Genomic DNA, 24727 nt, shown 5'->3' on the forward strand with positions numbered 1-24727 from the left:
ATCCCACTGACTCAAGTATTAACATTATTCATAAAGAAAAGCAAAGGCATTAAGCCCATGCTTGGTCTTTGGAACAATTCCACTGGAGAAGTTTGACAAGATCTGCTTCGATCCAGAGATACCCTTATAAAATACAGCCAGGGAATGGTGAGGTCCCAGTGGCAGCTCTCTGCACTCTTCCATGAGGCACCCCAACCCCCAGTTCAGTTTCAGGATTATCCCTCTCTACTCCCACACCTCAGGACATCAGGGGATCTGGTACCCCTCTACAAGAAGGAACTTGTACAGTTCCCGAAGGGAGGCAACCTCATTCTCTCCATCAGATCCATCATGGGATTGTTGAGAAGCAGCATCAATGAGCTCCCAAAATGAGTCTTTATCAGAGACTGGGGGAAGGAGCTGATGGGGACACAATCTGGGCATGAATGAGCCCAGGGATTAAAAATAATTAGCGACCACAAGGCTAAGACAGCCACATGCACTATTGATACAGTATAAAACTACTCCCACTCACCCTCAAATAGCAAAGGATGCTTTGCTCACCTCCCGTGTGGCTGGCTCCCATAGCAGCACAACAGCAGCAGCACTGTCAGCAGCATCAGAGATGCACCCGGCCAATGGAAACAGGAGCAACGGTTACCATGGTACAGGAAACTGCTCCTCCACACCTCCTACAAAGCAAGAGTAGCGGAGAGACTCAGTGTCAGCTAAACACATATCTAGTCCTTTAGGAAGCATAACATAATGGGAGGAAGGTAGAAGTTCACAAAACCACTGGGAGCGAACATCGTTTGCAAAAACCCTCAAAGCAGTCAAGAGCTTCCCACATCAGTGTTTATTTGAGTCCTAACACGCTAGCAGTGGATCAGATGACTGGCTTGGGTGAATGCTCACTGCCTTGTAATGCCCTGGCAGAATACAAAAGGCAGCTGTGCCAGGACGTCTCATTGTCACTGGTCCAGAGGGGAGAACAGACATTTTTAAAATGTAATTACTAAAAACAAGATGCTAGAGCTTTGTATTTAAATGTACATGACACCCAACCAGTAGCTGAAGCCTCAGGGGAGTGTGTTAAGCCTCATAGCCCCATCTGCTCTAAACAACCCCCTATGTGCACTGAGAGAGACAACTCTGGAGCCTCTCTCTACAGAGATCATATTTCAAATACATGTAAACCCTGATTTTACAAAGCTCTTAGGGGCACAGGGAGAAGGAAAAGGCAGCACACATTCACCTTCCTAACGCTGGAAGGGGCGGGAGGCTGACTAGGTAGGAGTTTCAGCTTTTGCTGCTCTGAAGAATCTCTGGGTTGAAGTTAAGCTTCTAAATTCCACAACTGCACAGCTGCAAAGGAGCTATAACCTTGCATAGCTCCTAGCATTAGCCCCAGGGAACTTAGAAGCTCCACAAAAGCAGACCCTAATGTAACTGACCTTCAATTAACTCAGTTTTAGCTTAACAAGGGTTCGGAAAGCTTGGGGACGCACCATAGGTCCTTTGTGCGATCCATATGGGGAACTGATCTAATTCCCAATTTACAAACCTTAGGGTTTTGAGAGATTGATAGGGAAGGTCAGAACCTACTAGGGGCTTTTTTTTTTTTTGCCTCACCTTCCATGAAATCACCTTCTTCCTTTCCTTCTGATGTCCCTCCAGCAGTGCTGACAGCTGGTCTCTCAGGATAGTGAGGGCCTTCTTTGTGGTCAGGCCCAAACTTGAGGTCATCTCATCCTGGAGAGCAGAAAACAGTTTGTTTAGTGCTTCACCATCATATTTCTTGGCTTTTTCCTGCTGGCAAAGCCCTACGTCCCCAAATGCCTTGGAATCATCTGCAATGTTCTCACCCTCCCATGAACTTTGGACTGGTCTGCTGGAATAAAAAGCCAAGATGATCGCAGGCAAGAAACACATTGGTGAGCACTCCAGCTAAATGCTCCATCACAGCAGGAGAACTGAGACACAAGGTCCAGAAGACAAAAAAGTGTCTCTGGCTGACAGACTAGGAATGCTACAAAAGGAGCATGCTCGACTCCCAGAAGCAAGGGAGGTTTAAACTGATATCACTTTGTTAGCGATCCCAGGTGATTTGCCAAGAGCAGGTTATGAATTGATCTCCTAGCTACTATCCCAGAGAAAGACCACTTGTCTGCAGGAATGAAAATGGGAGCCGTTCAGGTCACCACTCCATTCTAGATCAGGTGCAGGTGCCAAAGCTCTATCTGTTGAGTCCCAAATTTGAGACAAAAGCTAAAAACAAGCAGCACAAGACAGATAGTTAGGCTGAAATTTTAATGATGCAGAATACATTGCTTTTCTTTTAATGTTTCATTTTTAAAATTCTTTTAACAAGTTTACAAATCCTCGCCATACAAATATCAGGAACAAAACAAACAGTTAGCTTTTGTTTAGAGACATTATACAGGAATATAGCCACCAGATCTTTCTATTTAATATGTTACCATATTACAGAGTGAGCATCATTACAAGGCCTATAATATGTTGCTTCTAGTGATTTTATTAAATTATGTGAGTTAAATCTCTATATATACATATTTAACAGACCAGCACTATCAAATGTTAATATAAAAAAAACAAAGAAAAACAAGTATGCTGTTTTTTTGTTTGTTTGTTTGTTTTAAACACACAGGTGAATGTACTTTGAGCACTGAATGAAAGGTGACCAAATATCTAAGTATCTACCTGCCCTCTTTCTATTTTACTGGGTACATAACTGATGTGTTAATTTTTCCATAATCCCCTTTTAAAAAAAAAATCATTCCTCAACGGTTGGTTGGGCTATTTTTCTTTTTCCAGTGAGAGACTACCAACAACCGAGCAGCTACTAGGAGATAAGAGACCAGTTCTTCTTTTCCCCCCGGGTGACCATTTCTGCCCTAGAAGGATTACCAAAGGATCATTTGGTAATACAAATTTGTGATATTAGGTTACGACAGGGGTAGGCAACCTATGGCACATGTGCCGAAGGCAGCACGTGAGCTGATTTTCAGTGGCACTCACACTGCCTGGGTCCTGGCCACCGGTCCAGGAGGCTCTGCATTTTAATTTAATTTTAAATGAAGCTGCTTAAACATTTTAAAAACCTTATTTACTTTATGTACAACAATAATTTAGTTATATATTATAGACTTATAGAAAGAGACCTTCTAAAAACATTAAAATGTATTACTGACACGTGAAACCGTAAATTAGACTGAATAAATGAAGACTCGGCACATCACTTCTGAAAGGTTGCTGACCCCTGGGTTACAGATTGCATCCCAATACTCTCTAACAATAGGACATGTTCACCATACATGCATAAAATCTCCTCTTTCACCACTATTTCTCAATCAATCTCTCTCTCTCTCTCTCTATTTTATATATTATATATAAATAAAAACCTGAATGGTGAGAGGTACCTTTGAAACCGTATCTTAAAGAAATTTTCTTTTATTGTGCTACAGACTGAGGTTGCTGGTCCTTTTTTCTAGATCAAACCAGATTCTTCTAGCGTAATTTGTCTATCCACCTCCTTTTCCCAGAGTGTTATATACAGACACTTTTTTGTTAGAAAAGCTGTCTGCAAAGATCGATATAAATTAGTTATAATTTTTGTTTCCTAATTGATCAGATGCCATCTCTTCTATTAAAATTAGCTTTCTGCATAACAGGTTTCTTAGAAAGTTGAGAAACATAATGCCTCACTTGAAAGTACTGGTACAGGGGGAGAGTGGGCCAGTTAAAGTTAATTTTGATCTCTAAATAAGTTAGAAATGTTTTTGGGTTGTTTTTTTTTTTTTTTACTGAATAACTGGCCCATTATGTGTATTCCATGGCTCTCCCAATCTTCGACGCTCTCTTGTTCACAATTTGGGTTAAGATCTGGAATATTTGTAATGGGTGTCATTGGCAAGGGAAAGGAATTTATCTCATGTGTAGTTCTATTCTAAACACAGCCTTTGCTAAAAGATGTGCGTAAATTTCTAGAGGATGAGATTTTTTTTTTTAATTAATCAATCCACGGTAGTTTAGCAACATTCTCACTGCCACAATTATTTGTTTAATAAATACCCCATGTTTGGCTGGGTTAGAGCACCCCAAATTCACTACTACTTTGAGCTGGCTGGCTAAGTAGTACCACAGAATATTTGGAACAGCTACTCAACCCTGTTTAATGGGCCTGTATAGAGTATCTGCACTCACTCTTGGTCTTTCCTTATTCCATAAAAATTGACATCCTCTATATTCTTCATAGGGTTTTATCTGGGATAATTCCAGAAAAATTTGGAAACAAAGATATCCTTGACAGAATGCTTATTTTGGCTGCAGCTATACTTCCCCACCAAGAAATTAAATACTTCCCTCAGCACCCCAGATCTTTGTTCATTTCCTGAAGTAGTGATTTGACACTAAATCATAGAGCTCTCCTATGTTGTTTGAGATTTGAATTCCCAGGTATCTTATAGAATTTGTTGCCCGTTTGTACCTACATGTTTTCTGGAGGAGAGACTTTTCAGATTCTGGCATTTCAGTATTTGGCTTAAATTTACTTTAATCCAGACACTTTCCCAAAGTTCTAGATTTCTTCAGAAACTAATTTGAGAGAAATATTGGTTTAGATAAAAATATTACATCATCTGCATATGACACTATTTTCTGATGTGACCGTGCAAGTTTTATTTCTGTGATGGATTCATTTTTCCTTATCCTTGTATTAAAGGTTCCATGTCCAGTGCGATAAATGAAGGAGACAATGGACACCCCCTGCCAAGTCCTTCTGTGTAATTCAAACAGCAGAGATTCAACACCATGAACTCAAACAGTTGCTTCTGGGCTGGTGTAAAGAACAGTTATTCATTTAGTGAACTTGGGGACAAAGTCCACATAGGGCAGGGCTTGAAACAGAACGTCCCACTATTCTATCTCCTTTCTCTGCATCTGGTGACAATAAAAGAAACAGATTTTCTTTAATTTGGTATTACAGATTATTCCAAATCCTCTCTTAATACTGTCTGAGATTTGTTTATCCTTAATGAATTCAGTTTGATCTGGGTTTATATAAGCTGAGAGCATAGACCGCAATCAGCTAGCTCGTATCTTTGCTAGAATCTTTATGCTATGATTCAACAGTGGATATGGGCCTATAAGAAATGCATACAGTGAGATCTTTTCCATCTTTAGGGAGAATAACCATATTTGCTATTGCCACTAGGACGACTTCTTCTGTTATTTCTTTATCTAGAGAGTCTTAAAAATTTTGCTTATCTTTGGAAAGTCTGTTAATTAAAAAATAATAATCTGGAAGTAACTTCAGAACTTGGAGTATCTGAAGTATAGAGATTTTTATAAGCAGCAGCAAAAGTAGCACATTTCATTAGGGTGCATAACTATCTTTTTGCTGATTGTTCTAACTGGTGCAATAATACATTGCTTTTGAATCCCTTTAAAGTATCACTTTTATTTCCTTTTTCAGAAAACTTGTGCTTTGTATACTAACTAATGGCTTTTTCAGTGGCATCTGTCACCAATATATTCAATTTTCCTCATATATTTAGTTAATTGTTATAGATGTTTTTGAACCTGTGTTTTTATGCATGTCTTGCAACCTTTTTATCTTCTGCTGTAGTTCTATTTTTTCTTGAGTTCTTTCTTTTTTCAGGTGAGAGGCTCTGCTTATCAACCGACCCCTAAATAGTGCTTTACCTGCCTCCTGGAGAAAGCTTCTCTTTATGTTGTCAATATCATTTATCTGAAAGTACTGAACAATGTCCTTTTTAATTTCTGCAACCCAATCTTTTTCTTGGAGAAAAAAGCAGCTCACTCCCCCTACACACACACCCTCAAAAAGTGATCATTGGGACTCATCCCAGTTATCAAGTATCACTTTACTGGTGCAGGATCTGACCATGTAATGCTGCCAGTTTCAGTGTCTGCTTCATTAAGGATTTAGAGATTAACATTATATCTATTCTAGTATATAACTGATGAGGGTGTGAATAAAATGTGTAATCTTTTTCCACTGGAGTCAATTCTCTCCATCAAGGTGACAAACTGAGCTGTTGGCACAGAGAAGTCAATGCTGCTACCGCCTCCCTATCCCCCTGGTCTTTTAAATCAGATTTGTCCCAGTCAGGAATAGATGTGCAATTGAAGTCTCCTCCAAGTACAATTTCCCCTTCCCCAAAGTGCTGCAGAGTTTTACAGAAGTCCTTTTGATTGAGAGCATACACTGAGCCCATCATTATTAATTACCCAGCAACTGTGTCCTTCAACAATCTAAATCATCCCTCTTTCTCCTTACATTGACCTTTGACTCGAAAAGGTATGTTTTTATCAAATTTTATGCCCATTCCTCTTTTCTTTAGCTGAAACAAAACATGTCTCTTGAAACCAATTACATCTTTCATGCTCATAATTTGTCCCTCCTGAAAATAAGTATATTGAAGTAAAATAATCTGAGCAGGGATTTTAAAATTCTACCAGGGCTTTTTCCCTTTCAATTACATGATGTAGCCCTCTGACATGCAAACATGTCACTTTAAAAGAAAGAACCATTGAGAGTAACTATTCAATGTATTTAAAAACTTGAAATTATTGTGATTTTTTAGCTGTTTGATGGCATGACCCCTTGTGTTGTCATCGTCTCTCCTGTCTCTTACGATGTTGCATTCAAAACTGTGTGCCTGAATAGGGCTTGGTTTGTGTTTGTACACTTCCATATCTATTTCTTGTATTAATTCCCCCCACCTTCACAGTTCCCTCCCCTCTTTTGCATTCCCCTTACTTTAAATCCACAAATAAAAACAATATAACATGTAAAACAGTCTCCAAGTGACTATGCTTTGCTGAACCCTAAACCCCTGTACTCTCACCAAGAACACTTGGGCTGTTTCTCTTGCAATCCAAAGGAGGTACATTCTCCACCTATGGGACCTCACTCCTCGTCCTTAGGGACAGATTACCACCTGCTTATTTTGAGTTAGGAGGAGGATTTACACAGACCTTCTAAAGACTCCTCCCCATCCCATCCCCCTTTTCTCCGGTCTGCTCCATTCTTGGGATTTCATCCCTTACCCACACCACCAACTCCCCTCCTATTGTCCTTTATTTCCTCTATGTTTTAAAATACAGTACACAGCTTTTACCCATCACCCCAACTAAAGCAAATTTAATACTATTTTCTTTATAACACTGATATAGTTACTGTTCACTCCTAGTGACTCCCAAGAAATCCCTTTTGGTTAGTCTATAGGACTGTGGTCCCCAACCTTTTTGTCTGGCGGGCGACAGACGAAGGACCGTGGCGGTGGTCGAGCATCCGCCGAAATGCCGCGTTGGGGACTCCTGCTCTAGAATATGCCTTAAGTATCCAAGTTCTCTTGTTCAGCTTTACTTCTGCCATTGCCAATGTATTCTCTAGAGTGTTTGTCTTTTCTTTTCCTATCTTCTTTTTCTTGTTTCATCATTTCCTAAGAGTTTTTTTTAGCAGCTTATCTGTAGTTACTACCTCTGGAGAATCTTCATGTACATCTGAAGTATGGATTTCTATCCCAAGAGACTGGAGTGTATTTTTGCCTTTTCTGAAGACACTTAACATACAATACTAATTTTGGAAACTGAATGAGAGTTTAATGGGAATCCCCATCTGCAGCAAAAAAAAATCTGCCCTTCTGAGTGCTACTGTAATTTCCTTCAGCTCTCTTCTATTTTTTAAAGTTAGGGCAAAGAGGTAAGAGGTCATGGAAAAACTGCAGCTTATGGCCTTGGAGTACAAGCTCTGAATGCACTCTGATTTTTTCATAATTAAATTTTTCTACTAATGATCATGAAATTTCACCATTAGGTCTCTGAATTTCTAAGGCCCAGCAGGGGGAGTGGCATCCTGTGTGCTCTCTCCACTTTTACACCTTTCAAAGAGCTCAGATGAAACAACTCCAGGATCAACATTTTTACCTACTGAATTGGACTGTCTCCTTCCACCTTTTCAGGCAGTCCCTTACTTGAGAAGGAACAAAATCAGAATCAATTTTCTATCTCATCCGATTTCGGGTTGATCTCTCTCTGCGCCATCAGTGCCATGTAGCTCTGTTTCTCTCTCACTTACTTCTCTTAGGCCAGTCTCCAGCACAATGACTTGCTCTTCCAAGACAGCAACTTCCTTCTATACTGCAAGAAGCTTAGTTGTCAGATCCTCTCTCATGGACTGAAACTAAGGGTATGTCTACATCTACAATTTTGCAGCGCTGGTTGTTACAGCTGTATTAGTACAGCTGTATAGGGCCAGCGCTGCAGAGTGGCCACACTTACAGCAACCAGCGCTGCAAGTGGTGTTAGATGTGGCCACACTGCAGCGCTGTTGGGCGGCTTCAAGGGGGGTTCGGGGAACGCGAGAGCAAACCGCGGGGAAGCAGGTCTCCTTCCCCGGTTTGCTCTCGCGTTCCCCGAACCCCCGAGCAAGCAGGTCTCCTTCCCCGCGGTTTGCAGGGGGGTTCGGGGAACGCGAGAGCAAACCGCGGGGAAGGAGACCTGCTTGCTCGGGGGTTCGGGGAACGCGAGAGCAAACCGCGGGGAAGCAGGTCTCCTTCCCCGGTTTGCTCTCTCGTTCCCCGAACCCCCCTGCAAACCGCGGGGAAGGAGACCTGCTTGCATGGGGGTTCGGGGAACGCGAGAGCAAACCGGGGAAGGAGACCTGCTTGCATGGGGGTTCGGGGAACGCGAGAGCAAACCAGGGAAGGAGACCTGCTTCCCCGCGGTTTGCTCTCGCGTTCCCCGAACCCCCGAGCAAGCAGGTCTCCTTCCCCGCGGTTTGCTCTCGCGTTCCCCGAACCCCCCTGCAAACCGCGGGGAAGGAGACCTGCTTGCTCGGGGGTTCGGGGAATGCGAGAGCAAACCGGGGAAGGAGACCTGCTTCCCCGCGGTTTGCTCTCGCGTTCCCCGAACCCCCCTGCAAACCGCGGGGAAGGAGACCCGCTTGGGGGGGGATTCGGAGAACACCGGAGCAAACCGCGGGGAAGGAGACCTGCTTGATTACCAGAGAGGCTTCCTCAGGTATGCTGGGATACCTGCTTATTCCACGGAGGTCAAGAAAAGCGCTGGTAAGTGTCTACACTTGATTACCAGCGCTGGATCACCAGCGCTGGATCCTCTACACCCGAGACAAAACGGGAGTACGGCCAGCGCAGCAAACAGGGAGTTGCAGCGCTGGTGATGCCCTGCAGATGTGTACACCTCCTAAGTTGCAGCGCTGTAACCCCCTCACCAGCGCTGCAACTTTGTGATGTAGACAAGCCCTAAGAGATCATCTCCAGAATGTTTGCTTTGGTAGCCATTTGATTTTCCTCAGCCCTGCTATCTGTGCTTGATTTGTCTGCCATGTGTTCACTTGGGGACAGAAAAGTAGGCATCTCTCTACACTGTGACCCAGAAACACTCTTCTTATTGAGGTATCTTTTTAAATGTTTAGATTTTCTTGGAGCATCTAGCCTCTGAAACTCTGAGGGGGGTTGGGGTTTTATTTGGGTTTTTTTTGCAGAAGTTTAGTAGGTTTAGGGGTCAATGGAGGCAGATTGCTTTGCTATTACAGTAGAATCTCAGAGTTACAGGCACCTCAGGAATGGAGGTTGTCTGTAACTCTTAACAAAGCACAGTTCGGGCTCCAGATTCAGCAGCTGACACTCCAGGCCAGGCTTCAGCAGCAGCTGAACTCCCTCCTCAGCTCCAGCAGCTTCTTTCCTGGGTCAGACTGAGGGTATGTCTACATCTACAATTTTGCAGCGCTGGTTGTTACAGCTGTATTAGTACAGCTGTATAGGGCCAGCGCTACAGAGTGGCCACACTTACAGCAACCAGCGCTGCAAGTGGTGTTAGATGTGGCCACGCTGCAGCGCTGTTGCACACCGCGGGGAAGGAGACCTGCTTGGAGGGGGGGGGGTCGGGGAACGCCAGAGCACACCGCGGGGCTGGATATCTGCTTGGAGAGGGGGTCGGGGAACGCCAGAGCACACCGCGGGGAAGGAGACCTGCTTGGAGGGGGGGTCGGGGAACGCCAGAGCACACCGCGGGGAAGGAGACCTGCTTGGAGGGGGGGGTCGGGGAACGCCAGAGCAAACCGCGGGGAAGGAGACCTGCTTGGAGGGGGGGTCGGGGAACGCCAGAGCACACCGCGGGGAAGGAGACCTGCTTGGAGGGCAGTGGAGTTTGCTTGATTACCAGAGAGGCTTCCGATACCTGCTTATTCCACGGAGGTCAACAAAAACGCTGGTGAGTGTCGACACCTGATGACCAGCGCTGGTGATCCAGCGCTGGATCCTCTACACCCGAGGCACGACCGGGTGTACGGCCAGCACTGCAAACAGGAAGTTGCAGCGCTGGTAATGCCCTGCAGGTGTGTACACATCCTAAGTTGCAGCGCTGTAACCCCCTCACCAGCGCTGCAACTTTGTAGTGTAGACAAGGCCTGAGTTTGCAAGTTTGTGCCCCTGTGTAAACAGTGTGTTCCCTTCCCACTGGGGAGGGGTGGTGAAAATGGTTCAGGTCCCAGCGCTGCTCCCAGGGCCATACTTAGCCATTTGGGTGCCCTACACACACCCCCCCCAGGGTCTGGGAGGCAAGAGCTGTGGGGGGCCACTTTCCCCAAACCAAGCGACATGGCTGGGGCCGGGGCAAGGGAAGCGGAGCAGGCTGGGGCTGCATCGCTCTGCTTCCCACCACCAGTGAGTGCGGAGGTCACTGGGGGAAGAGGTGGAATGGGGGCAGGCTGGGGGCAGAGCAGGGGAAAGGGTAAGAGGCAGGGCGGAGGGAGTCCAGGGCCCCACACCCTCCTACGGATGTTCCTGCCCCTTGAAGTGGTTGCAGCCTGTTGGGGTTGGGGGGCGGGGTCAGCCCAGGAATAGGGCTGGTTGCTGGGGCTGGTGCTGTCACGTATGCAGCACACAGTTGCCTAGGGCACTATGAAAATTGGGGCAATTTGGTGCCCCAAATTTCATGGTGCCCTAGGCAGCTGTGTATGCCTAAGGACGGCCCTGGCTGCTTCTGCTCTGCTGGCTCCGGCTGCCAGCACCAGCATCTTCACCTCTTAGCTGTAAGTGACTGCCCTGCGCATGGGGGTTGGGTGGGGATAGGCAGCCCAGATGTGCCTACCTTTAAGATGCAGCCCTGTCACAGTACAATATTTGCTCTTTTTGTGTGCATCTCTCTCTCTGCTTCTGCCTGATTAGTTACTTCTGGTTTCACATGGTGTCTGGTTGACCGGTCAGTCCATAACTCTGGTGTTTGTATCCTTGAAATTCTACTGTATCCCCCCAAAGTTCAGGATTTGGGCAGCCATGTTATTCTGCCTCCTGCAGGTCAGCCCAGGATAAAGAGCTGCACAGTTAAGACAACAAGAGTCCACAGGAGCAGGTTACAGAAGGCATTTACTGAAAGAGCAAACAAGTGGCCATTTGATGACCATAACAGAAGTAATGTTATTACCAGACTACTTACTTTCACATACCAGTACTGTATCACCGCTAGGCCTTAAATAATCCCTGGCTGTTTCTATGCATATTCTGGGCAGTGGGTTTATGAAACACTGCTGGATCAGAATCCAACTAGGCCCTTGTGGCTTTTCTCCATTAGACTAATAACCACCTCCGTTGAACTGGAAAATTGAACTGGCAGTTTCAGATGAGATCATGAGATTAGGACCAAAAAGGAATATAAAAATATTACTTAAAGGCAAAATGAAGTACAGTGGAGCTTTGGAACAGAAATCCCAGCTGGAGCACTTATAGGAGAGTGGATGCAAACACATTGGTGGTACTGACATGTGTCACGGAACATGGGCTACCCCACACCTTGAAAAAGCTTGAGTGAACCTCACTGCTTAGCTTAACAAAAGCGAAGGCCTATTTAACACTAGCCAGAACCTGACACAATGCAGGCAAGCACCATCCAAGCTTCACACCCCCACCTCACCCACGGACACTGCTCTGCCAATTTAGCTCAATCAAGAGCTGCAAGCTCCTTAGATAGCTGAGCCAATGCAGTTCAATCTCAACTGTTCCTGCTATTCAAGGCCTGCGCACACGTGTGCACGCGCACACACACACACACACACACACGCACAGAGCTGTGCAAGTGCACCTCAGTTCTGATGTACACACTCTTGCTATTCCAGATCTGGATAGGATTGCGATGTGCATGGATATCTACAGGAAGCTAAACTAGGCTATTTAACGAACTTTCACTGGTGATGCAAACCAGAATTTGAATCTGGGTTTCAAGGGCTGAGAGACAAATGCTCTAACCCAAGCCACACTCTAGAACCCACCCACCTAGCCCCTTCTCTGCTCTCTCTTAGCAGATGAAGTTGCAAAGCATTTTGCATCAAAATGAAAATCTAAAGCAGAAATTTATTGCAAGGCAGAGACTGAGATACTGCCTGAACTGCAGCTTTGACAGAGCTAAAAATAATCCTACTATAATTCTCATTCTCTGTGTTGGTGACAGGATTAGAGGAAACAGTTCCGTGTTTCTCTTGGAGGAGGACCACGTAACATCAATGCAGAGCTAAACATAGGAGTCTGACAAAGATTCCCAGCGGGCAAGAGGACAGGCAATTTCGCCCACAATACACATGCTACTGCATCACTGGAATGCTACACACAGAAGGGACTGAGTTTGAGGTGTAGGGCACACTAAGCTTTCCTTCTTTCCATGCCCAAGTGGTTGTTTGGAGTATAGCAATGGACCCAAAGAAGGTTGCTCAGTCTGCCAACCACAGGTAAGGACTGATAGCAGCAGCTCCTCTACTATACAAAATAAAAGGCAGCAATAATGACAGAGATTGTCACTGAAAAGCACAGTGTGCCTAGACACCACTGGGCTAGTTCCAACAGATATACCAACAAGCTACGGAGGAGACTGGAGTGTGGTAGGACGACACTCCACACCAATGCCTAGTACAGACACACGTTCCCAATAAAGAGGAAATGTCATGTACACAGCAGACAAAGGAAGGAGAAGCAGGTATAAAGTTCTAGATGGGTCCCTGAAATACTCATGTGCCCCCTTCAAGCTCTAAATCTCAGAGCTGGAACACCTTCATTCTTTTGCCACGGGGTCACTCTATTTGAAGTGAAGGGTAGGTGCACAAAAGAAGGCTCTTGTGGACAAGGGTAGGAGGCTTAAAAAGGTAATAAACAGAAAGAGAGTTATGATGGGGAAGTGGAGGGGAGAATGCCAAGAGAGGAGATGGATCACCAAAACAAACATTACCCTATCTGATGGAGACACCTAACACACCAAGTAAACAGCAAAAGCATCTAGCACACCACTGGCACATAACACGAGTGACAAGCATTACTTATAGACCCAGACACAACCTTTCAGGATCTCAGGTCAATAACAGGGGAAGAAAGTCCCGGAATGAAGGGGACAAGCAGGGAGAAATATCTTGAGCTCATGGTAAGAACAGTTTTAGGTATGATGCCTTTTCGGTGACCTGGACTGTAAAACCCCCTGACACACACATACACTCCACACTGAACAAACAGGAAGGATGATTTTTTTGGTTCAGACTTTGGACTGTGACTCAGGAGAGCAGAGATCTGCTGTTGGCTCTGCCACAAACTTTCTCAGTTCTACATCTCTAAAATGGGGATAATAATCCTTTCCTATCTCACAAGGGTGTTGTGAAGATAAATACATTCTTTTATGAGGTGCCCGGATACAGCAAAATCTGTCACTGCACATTCCTATCCATCCACCCCATTCAGTGATCAGCATCTAAGGAGACAGATTTCAAATACACTAAAGCACACCTTTACATTTTTCATATGGCACAACAGACAGCTATTCAGCATCTCAGAGATAGATCTCTTCAGCCTTTCATCACCTGCAGGTGCACTTCCTTAAGAAGATAGAGGGCTGAGACTCCACCGGTAAAAAAGCAAATGCACCAGTGAGATGGCTAGTCCACTAATAAAAATCTCAAACACTCACTTCTTCAATGACATCTTGAAGACTAACCTGTACCCACATGGTCATGGGAACATGCACAACTTCTAAATATCCCCTCCATATACAGCATAAGATTCCATCTAAAGAGAGCGAAAACTAGATCCCAGGTTACAACAAAAGCAAATACTCGCCACATATCATGCAACTTCATTAGAGCGCTGCACCTTCCCTTTGTCCCTGCATACTTATGTTTAAAAGGGAAATGCAACAGACAAAATAGCCAACTACTTTCTTCATTGACCCAAGAGACCCAGAGAACATGCAAGCATTTGTAAAACACATCAGTGGCTCTCTGGAGCTGATCCCTGCGCTGTCCTATTACTACTCAGCCCACCAGCAATGACAAGAGCCAGGTAAATGGAATGATTACAGCTCTTTGTCACAAGGATGATATTGAGTCTGACCCAGTGCTGTAATCTACAGAGTAGTTAAGAAAAAAACAACATTGCAGGAAGAGCAAGGCATTCATGATTTTACTTTAGAAAGGAAACTAACAGGCGTATACAGGGAGAGGGTGCTGAACAGAAGAGCCAGTTAGTTCATCTTTCCTCTGCTTTCAGTGAATATCTTCAACCTCAAATTACAGGTCAGTCTGGCCACAAACAGCAGAAAGGGGTAGCTAGACTGAGCTGCTGCCAAGCATAAGCAATTCATTGGGGTCTGCAGGAATGAGAGGGCGCTAAGCAGGGGGAGGAAAAGCAATTCAGCACCACAGGATCAGATCCAGTCAATAAACCTGCTTGGTTAGATGAGAGGAAATAAGGCAGGAGTTCCGCTGCTGAAATGTGGCTCTCCTCCTGCAAAGCCTGGCAGATCACCAGCTCCTGTCACACCAGGCAACCCACTGTCTCGGGGGCTTCAGCATGCAATACACGCCAATCTATGGGCTGGCTGATGTCTAAAGAGCTGATGATGATCTGCTAGATTCTGTAGGAGGAATGCCTGGCACAGTGCACTTCCTCTGGCTCACAGCAAAGGGACTCTCCTTGCCTCCCACAACCTCCCCTCAGGTTCCAACTGACAAACCTCTTGAGAGAGAGGGAAGCCTTCTCTTCCTGTAATGTTTAGTTGCTCCTGTGAATCCCCATCTGGTCATCTCTGCTCCCTTCAACCTACACTGAGCAGCACCTACAGCTGTGGTAAACTCCAACCTCCTCCTTTGGCGCCTGGAGGCCCATACATTATACTAGTAGCTGAAAGTCTGAGCTGTCCCATCAGTGTGGCAGTTGGACAATCTGCAGACTCCTTTATACAACTGATGAAACTGTCGCACACAAAGTAACTGTAGAGTAAGGGTGGTGATTGGTTGAGTTATATTTAATATAACAATGGTCTAAGGCTCTTGGCATGGCATAGATACGTGTCTCACTCTAGCTGTACACCACATTGGTATAATCTGTAAAGTCAAAATGGCTAAAATCTTAAAAACTGGATGGTAACAGACCATGAACCCAGTGATGACTGAACCTGGTGATATTTTGAACAGAAAGAGCTCTTAGCCTTGCTTGGATCTGTTTCCATCGCCTACCCCTGACTCAACAGACATTCTAGGCTTCAGAGTGACACACAGAGTGACAAAACTGGAAACATACATATTATACCCTGGAATATGTAGTCCAGCCATACAACACAGCCCACAGAGAATGGGAGTATGAAATATCCAAACTGCAGTTCCCATGTGGCACTGTGGCATCACAGGTGAACACACAGTAATGTTGAATTGACCCAAAAAGAAATGTTTACATTTGGTTTGACTCAATGAAATGTTTCAATTTGGGTTGAACTGAAACAAAATACTTTCATTTCAATTTTCCCAACAGACAATTTTTTCTGCCAAAAAAACCAAAGTTTTCCCACAGAAAATTTTGGTTTTCGCAGAAACTGCATTTTCCATTAAAAATTTAAAAACTGATGGAGAGCGCCTGACCAGCTTACAGACCAATCCTGCAAGGTGTGAGATGTCCTCTTTCCCCTTTAGATTCACGGGGAGTTGAGGTAACAGAGCACCTTGCAGGATCAGGTACTTAACTATAAATCTCTATGCAAATACAGACACTTTTTAAAAAAAGAAAGTAAGAGGAAGAGAAGACTCATTAGAAATACATTAGTCTCCACAAACTGCAACTCCATGTCTAAGGCCTGGTCTACACTACGCGTTTAAACTGATTTTAGCAGCGTTAAACCGATTTAACGCCGCACCCGTCCACACTATGAGGCCCTTTATATCTATATAAAGGGCTCTTTACATTGGTTTCTGTACTCTTCCCTGACGAGAGGAGTAGCGCTAAAATCGATATTACCATATCGGATTAGGGTTAGTGTGGACGCAAATCGACAGTATTGGCCTCCGGGCGGTATCCCGCAGTGCACCACTGTGACTGCTCTGGACAGCAATCTGAACTCGGATGCACTGGCCAGGTATACAGGAAAAGCCCTGTGAACTTTTGAATTTAATTTCCTGTTTGGCCAGCGTGGAGCTGTGATCAGTACAGGTGACCACACAGAGCTCATCAGCACAGGTAGCAATTGTCATAACCTTAGTCCCAAATTTGGACCTTAGCGTCCAAAATATGGGGGTTAGCATGAAAACCTCCAAGCCTAGTTACCAGCTTGGACCTGGTACCTGCTGCCACCACCCAAAAAATTAGTGTTTTGGGGCACTCTGGTCCCCCTGAAAAACCTTCCCTGGGACCCCAAGACCCAAATCCCTTGAGTCTCACAACAAAGGGAAATAATCCTTTTTCCCTTCCCCCCTCCAGGTGCTCCTGGAGAGATACACAGACACAAGCTCTGTGAAACTACACAGAGAGACTCCCCCTCTCTGTTCCCAATCCTGGAAACAAAAAGTACTTTCCTATTCCCCCAGAGGGAATGCAAAATCAGGCTAGCAATCCAACACACAGATCTCCCCGATTTCTTCCTCCCACCAATTCCCTGGTGAGTACAGACTCAATTTCCCTGAAGTAAAGAAAACTTCAACAGGTCTTAAAAGAAAGCTTTATATAAAAAGAAAGAAAAATACATACAAATGTTCTCTCTGTATTAAGATGATACAATACAGGTCAATTGCTTAAAAGAATATTGAATAAACAGCCTTATTCAAAAAGAATACAAATCAAAACACTCCAGCACTTATATTCATGCAAATACCAAAGAAAAGAAAACCATAGAACTTACTATCTGATCTCTTTGTCCTTACACTTAGAAACAGAAGACTAGAAAGTAGAAAGTACTTCTCCAAAGCTCAGAGAAAGCAGGCAGACAGAAAACAAAGACCCAGACACACAATTCCCTCCACCCAAAGTTGAAAAAATCCGGTTTCCTGATTGGTCCTCTGGTCAGGTGCTTCAGGTGAAAGAGACATTAACCCTTAGCTATCTGTTTATGACAGCAATGCAGTCTCCTGAGAAGCAAAAAAGAGCTCCAGCATGGACCGCATGAGAGGTACTGGATCTGATCGTTATATGGGGAGAGGATTCAGTGCTAACAGAACTCCGTTCCAAAAGACGAAATGAAAAAAATATTTGAAAAAATTTCCAAGCCTATGATGGAAAAAGGCCACACCAGGGACTTAGTGCAGTGCAGAGTGAAAGTTAAGGAGCTCAGACAAGCCTACCAGAAAACCAAAGCAGCAAACAGAAGGTCCGGGTCAGAGCCGAAAACATGCCGCTTCTACGCTGAGCGGCATGCAATTTTAGGGGGCTGCGCCACCAGTACCTCACCCCTGTCCGTGGATTCCGAGGTGGGGGTTGTAATCTCAACCATGGCTGAGGATTCTGTGGAGGGGGAAGATGAGGAGGAGGAAGAGGAGAACGACCTTGCAGCGAGCACACAGCACTCCGTTAGCCCCAACAGCCAGGAGCTTTTTGTGACCCAGACGGAATTACCCTCCCAGCCCTCCCAAGCCACCAGCCCAGACAGTGAAGCCATGGACGCGACCTTTGGTGAGTGTACCTTTGTAAATATAAAACATGGTTTAAAAGCAAGCGTTTTTTAATGATTGATTTGCCATGAGGGCTTGGGATGCATTCGCGGCCAGTAAAGTTACTGGAAAAGTTTGTTAACATGTCTGGGGATGGAGCAGAAATCCTCCAGGGACATCTCCATGAAGCGCTCCTGGAGGTACTCCAAAAGCCTTTGCAGAAGGTTTCTGGGCAAGGCAGCCTTGTTCCGTCCTCCATGGTAGGACACTTTACCACGCCACGCATGTAGCAAGTAATCGGGTATCATTGCATGACAAAGCATAGCTGCGTATGGTCCCAGTGATTGCTGGCATTCAAGAAACATCCGTTCTTTATCTCGCTCTGTTATCCTCAGCAGAGTGATATCGTTCATGGTAACCTGGTTGAAATTCAGGAATTTAATTAAGGGGACAGAGACGGCCATTTTCCTACTGGGCTGTTGCTTAAAAGAAATCCTTCCTTGCACGTAGCCAAGCAGGGGGAGGGGAGGAAGGATAGCGCTGAGCTTTTTTGCATTTGGCTAGCAGGAATCTTCCCAGCTACCAGCCATGTGGTGGGGGGCGGAAAGGGGGGTGATTAGCAGTGATCTTCCATGATACCAGCCATGCGGTGGGGGGAGGGGTAAAGCAATCATCCTAGAGAATTGGATGAGGGGGTTGGCTTCTGCTGCTGCATGTTAACAGGAAAGAAGCATCAGAGGGCACTGTGTATATGAAGGCTGGAGAAGCCGAAAGACAATGGCTTACCATGGCCGCATGCAAGTTGAATTCTGATGCCTGGACCTGCGTCTGTGAGATCTGTAACACCAGAGCCGTAGGCACTCAATATTAAGATGCAAAATGCGACCTTGTAGTGAAATCACATGCTATGTAAGGTGAATAGTGTTGTTCACTGTGAAAGAGTATAACCATTGTTCTGTAAAATGTAACTTTTTAAATACTTCTCTCCCTTTTTTCCCTCCCTCATGCAGCTGCACATTTTTCAAGCCTCCCTACTCCATCCCGAAGGCTCTCTCAGATAAGGTAGAGGAAAAAGAAGATGTGAGACGAAATGATGTCGGAAATCACGGAAGTGACCCGCAATGCAAGAGCTCATCTGAATGAGTGGAAGGACGTGGTAGCAAAGTACAGGAAAGATGCCAGTGAACGTGAGGATAGGAGGGACGAACGTGAGGATAGGAGGGACGCTTGAGATGAGAGGTGGCGGCAGGAAGATCAGAGGCGTAGGCAGGAAGATCAGCGGTGGCGGGATGCAACGCTGGAGCTGCTGCGTGATCAAATTGATATCCTCCGACGTCTGGTGGATCTTCAGGAAGAGCAGCAGGGTCACAGAGTGCCGCTGCAGCCCCTGTGTAACCACCCTCACCACTCACCATGTTCCATATCTTCCTCACCCAGATGTGTAAGAACGCGTGGGGGAAGGCTTCGTGCACGCGCCCACTCCACCCCGCTGGATAGTCCAACCAAAAGGCTGTCATTACATTGATATGTGTTTAATAGCCTTTTCCTTCCCTCCTATCCTCCTCCCAAACCACATCCGGGATACCTTGTCAGTTCTCTGCCTCTTTTTATAATTATTTTAATAATGAATACATGATTTTTAAATGATAGAGACTTTATTTCCTTAAGCAAGCTGTAATCGAAGGGGGAGGGTGGGTTGCTTACAGGGAAGGAGTCAATAAAGGGGGGGGGGGTTCATGAAGGGGAAACAAACATAGCAGTCACACCGTACCCTGGCCTGTGATGAAACTCGTTTTAAAAGCTTCTCTGATGCGCACTGCTTCCTGGTGTGCTCTTCTAATCGCCCTGGTGTCTGGCTGGGCGTAATCAGTAGCCAGGTGATTTGCCTCAGCCTCCCACCCCGCCATAAAGGTCTCCCCCTTACTCTCACAGAGATTGTGGAGCACACAGCAAGCAGCAATAACAAAGGGGACATTGGTTTGGCTGAGGTCTGAGCGAGTCAGTAAATGCACATTCTACCACCATCCTGCACTTGCTCAGCCTGTAGTTGAACAGCTCCTGACCACTGTCCAGGCTGCCTGTGTATGGCTTCATGAGCCATGTCATCAAGGGATAGGCTGGGTCACCCAGGATAACTATAGGCATTTCAACATCCCCAACTGTTATTTTCTGGTCTGGGAAGTAATTCCCTTGCTGCAGCAGTTTAAACAGAGCAGTGCTTCTGAAGACGCGAGTGTCATGAACCCTTCCTGGCCATCCCACGTGGATGTTGGTGAAACGTCCCTTGTGATCCACCAGTGCTTGCAGCACCATTGAAAAGTACCCCTTGCGGTTTATGTACTGGGTGCCCTGGTGCTCCAGTGCCAAGATAGGGATATGGGTTCCATCTATCGCGCCCCCCTAGTTAGGGAATCCCATTGCAGCAAACCATCCACTATGACCTGCACGTTTCCCAGAGTCACAACCTTTTGTAGCAGCAGCTTAATGATTGCTTTGGCTACTTGCATCACAGTAGCCCCCACAGTAGATTTTCCCACTCCAAATTGATTCCCGACTGACCGGTAGCTGTCTGGCGTTGCGAGCTTCCAGAAGGCTATTGCCACTCGCTTCTCCACTGTGAGGGCCGCTCTCATCTTGGTATTATGGCGTTTCAGGGCAGGGGAAAGCAAGTCACAAAGTTCCATGAAAGTGCCCTTACGCATGCGAAGGTTTCGCAGCCACTGGGAATCGTCCCACACCTGCAAAACTATGCGGTCCCACCAGTCTGTGCTTGTTTCCCGGGCCCAAAATCGGCGTTCAATGGCTAGAACCTGCCCCACTACACGCAGGCTCTCCAAAAGCGCAGGGGCCCGTGGTTTGAGATAATTCTGTGTCCACGTCCTCATCACTCTTGTCGCCGCGCTGCCGTAGCCGCCGCCTCCTCCTCGCCTGTCTTTGCAGATCACAGTTCAGCATAGACTGCACAAGAATGCGCGAGGTGTTTACAACGTCCACTATTGCGGTATTGATCTGAGCAGGGTCCATGCTTGCTGTGCTATGGCGTTTGCACAGTTCACCCAGGAAAAAAGGCGCGAAATGGTTGTCTGCTGTTTTCACAAAGGGAGGGGTGAGGCTGTACCCAGAACCACCTGTGACAATGATTTTTGCCCCATCAGGCACTGGACTCTCAATCCAGAATTCCAAGGGGCGGGGGAGACTGTGGGAACTATGGGATAGCTACGGGATAGCTACCCACAGTGCAATGCTCCAGAAATCGACGCTAGCCTCGGATCATGGATGCACACCGTCGAATTAATGTGCTTAGTGTGGCCGCGTGCACTCGACTTTATACAATCTGTTTTATAAAACCGGTTTACGTAAAATCGGAATAATCTCATAGTGTAGACGTACCCTAAGACACAGTGAAGCACGGAGCAGCTTATTCTAATACCCCATAGCCTGGCTTTCCCCAATCCTGGATACACACAGTACATTTCATTTTTGCAACTCTTTGGTTCAAATCTTTTTCAGATTAAAAGGATGGGAGAGGGAAAATGGGGCAGCAGACTATTTTCCCTGTTTTTTGATGGCCATTTTGCATGCCTCCAACAGAAACAGGAAGGCCTTTTTTAATTTAACACTGACATTTTGCAGGCTATTAATCTATTTCATGGATCAGGCCCTTCTGGTACACAAGGATTAGTCACAGTTTCAAAAATCACATGAGAAGCGGTTACTTTATCAGACACATTTGCATTTAACATTGCAAGTCATATTCTTGGTTAGGAAAGAGACAACATGGTCCGTTTATTGTGTCCTCATCACAGAGGCAGGTATCACATGCACTACATTGTGCAATTTCCCGGGGGCAACATTTTTTATTACAAACTAGAGATAGCAGAGGACTATTTTGTTCCTGTTCAAACCCTTCATCAGCGCACTAGATCTCCCTGTCTGACTGCAGCTGCTTTGTTAGTTAACAGATTGTATGCAATGGCAAGCCCACTGTATGAGATTATAGGTATATGGTGGGCAAGGCCAATGGACAAGTCAATCTGAGAACAAGTTTCACATCACTATCTACATCCCTAATATCTTTCTCATACTCATTCCTAGTGAACATACAGATGCTGCTGAAATGAGGTCTGATTCCTGGCTCCTGACAATATAATGCCTGTTCAGTGACCTGGAGTGTAAACCTCCCCTCCCCCCCCCCCGACACACACACACACACACACACACACACACACACACACACACACTTGTATTTGCTTTAAATTGTATGAAATGATTAGTGGGTCAGGGAGGTGCCCAGTGCAGAGAGAGTACCCCGGAATGGGGACACCCTAGCCCCTGTCCTAGGTGACCACAGCAGGGTTGGGGGTCAAGCCCCCCAGGAATCCTGGGCCCAGCCTCGTCAGGGTTACAAGGACTCTGCCAGACAGGAGAGTGGAAGGGGAGTCCTCAAGGGCAGGGAGGCCTCTGGGTAAAGGAAGTGGGAGCAAGGACTCAGATCCTTTCACTAGCCCACTTCAGCGGGGTAGTGCAGAAGCCAGGAAAGTTCCCCACAATAGCAGGACCATTCCTCCATTTAGACATACTTTAAGAATCACGTGTCATGAATTTGATGGCCTCAGCTTAGCTATTAGTGGTCTCAAATCCAATGAAATAGACAAATACCACAGCAAGCTGCATGTTGGCTCTACCTGGGTGCACATGTGACCCTCAGAACAGCACTGCCCAGATTAATATAGAGCACAATGGTAAACAAAACTCCCTATACCTTGTCCACCTGCAGAAGCAACTTGAAAAGCAATCTGGATTCAACCTTGTGCTGTAGCAGACAAGCTCCTATGCCTCGCCCAGTAACTGGGAGAATGCAGGAGCTCTGGGTTGGAAATTGGCTTTAAGACTCCCTGCTACTCAGCACTAACACGGCCCACAGATTGACACTGTGAACCGACTCAACAGCATTAGTTTGAGGTCTGCAAATCTACAAGAGATCTGGCCAGAACAGCACTAACAGGACCTGTAAATCAGAACTGGATCTTGGTGTAAACAGATTCTAATTTAATCCAGATAATGACATTCAAAGTGTTTTTAAAAGCTTTCTTTAAAGCAGCGAGTTAGATGCCAATAGCTGTGATAAACTGCTCTGCACCAATAATACAAAGCCCAGCACTTTCACTCCCTCAATCACATACACACACACTCTCTCTCTAGTGGCTATTCAACCAAGAGGCAAGAAACAACTCCCCAGGTAACAGTCCACTTTTCATCTGCATCTTCTCCAGTCTGTCCCTTTGGTCCTGTTTCCAGCAGCAAATCCCCGAACCTAGTTACATAGATATCTCACAAGGGAGCTTGGAGGATTAGTGAATGTTTGTGCTATATTTTGAAGCTGTATTGTGCTACGTAATTGTTAACCATTTATTATTAGCATTTATATATTTACAGTATTTCCCTAACGCCAGAAAATAGACAGAGGTCCAAAATTCACTTTGGCCTCTGTGGAATTGCACCCCTTTACACCATAGCTGAATTTAGCCCAAAAATTGTTAATCCACCTCCCTGGAGCAGGTGATGCTAAGAAATTTTCCAAACTTCAGCACATCTTTCACTACCCTCTTTGTTTCCTCCCTAACTCCCATTCATTAGCTAAGGACTTTGTGGATTAAGGCTATGGCACAATCTAGCAGGTCTACTGCAAGTCCCACTTTTCAGGGTAGGGGGCTTTTGGCTACTCCAGAGCTAGCCATTTAAAAAATACAGATAAACTTGAGTCATTGAACACAGAGGCAGCAATGCAGGACTGAGTAGTTCAGACTGTTTGAGATTCCAGCTATGGGTTTAAGGTTACGATCTTCAGTTTGATTAAAAGCTTCTTCCCTGTTCTCCCACCCCATACCTTAAACCCTATCACATCTGAAGCCTCCAATCAGTGCTCCATTTCCTGCCCTAAGATCCTTCCCCAGATCCTCAGGACCCTTTATGCACCATCTGATCAGGAAGGCTGCAGGGGAAAAACAAGCCATTTTGAATTTAAACGTTAAGGGAGAGAAACTTACTTTGCAGCATTTGCCTTGGTGGGGCATCCACAGATCTGCCTGTTTAAAGAGCATCTCGGTTGAATCTCTGCACCACTTGGAACCTTCGGCAGCAACTTCCAGTACTGTTGCCCTCAGAGAAAGAGAGCAAGGGAGAGGGCGAGAAAACATGCACAGAGCCCAGTGCTGCAGAGAAAGAGACAGGAGCAGCAGAGTGAAGCACCAATCTGCTGATTAATTCAGCCTGTTCCCAGTCACGCTGCAGATCCAGCAAGGAGGCGGTGGATCGGGGGTGGGGGTGAAGCAATGGAGAGTGGGGGGAAAGAAGAAAGTTCATACAGGATCACACCAGATGTCTGTAAGAATGACCCATTCATCAAATGGAGCCAACACAGCCAGATACTCTGTGTGTGTGTGTGTGTGCGTGTGCGCGCACGCAGATACATCTGCATATGCAGTAAGGGAGGATACTGACTGATAAGGACATATGGAAAAGCCGATGTCAAACTAGACAGGACAAAATGCTAGCAAATACACTATGGGGGGGAGCCAGCACTGGCCAGCATGGTAGACTAGAGAGAGATGGAAAAGATCAAGTTCTATCTTCCCATTAATGTGTCCATGGGAGATAGCAACACACTGATGGCTTAACACCTTGGGGCTCAAGCTCAATTTTGCAAAGTTATTATTATGCCGCTACCTCGATATAATGTCACCCAATATAACACCAATTTGGATATAACGCGGTAAAGCAGTGCTCCGGGAAGGGCGGGGA

General features: G+C 45.7%; 1 protein-coding gene across 7 annotated transcripts in view; it reads right to left on the reverse strand.

Moving 5' to 3' along the window:
- The window catches only part of TMEM94 (transmembrane protein 94), a 98269-nt gene that overhangs the window by 42549 nt on the left and 30993 nt on the right, over window positions 1-24727 (reverse strand). For 2 of the 7 annotated variants that reach the window (XM_050920590.1, XM_050920594.1), the window contains exons 2-5: window positions 23974-24138; window positions 1612-1731; window positions 544-671; window positions 307-399 (exon numbers count right to left, since the gene is read on the reverse strand). In XM_050920590.1, coding sequence (XP_050776547.1) covers window positions 307-399; window positions 544-671; window positions 1612-1731; window positions 23974-24138 — 506 coding nt within the window. Of the gene's footprint in view, window positions 1-306; window positions 416-514; window positions 672-1611; window positions 1732-23973; window positions 24139-24727 lie in introns of those variants that run through there. The other 5 variants (XM_050920593.1, XM_050920592.1, XM_050920591.1 and 2 more) reach the window with 4 other exon arrangements.

This window comes from Gopherus flavomarginatus, chromosome 12 (assembly GCF_025201925.1).
Source record: "Gopherus flavomarginatus isolate rGopFla2 chromosome 12, rGopFla2.mat.asm, whole genome shotgun sequence".
NCBI lineage: Eukaryota > Metazoa > Chordata > Testudines > Testudinidae > Gopherus > Gopherus flavomarginatus.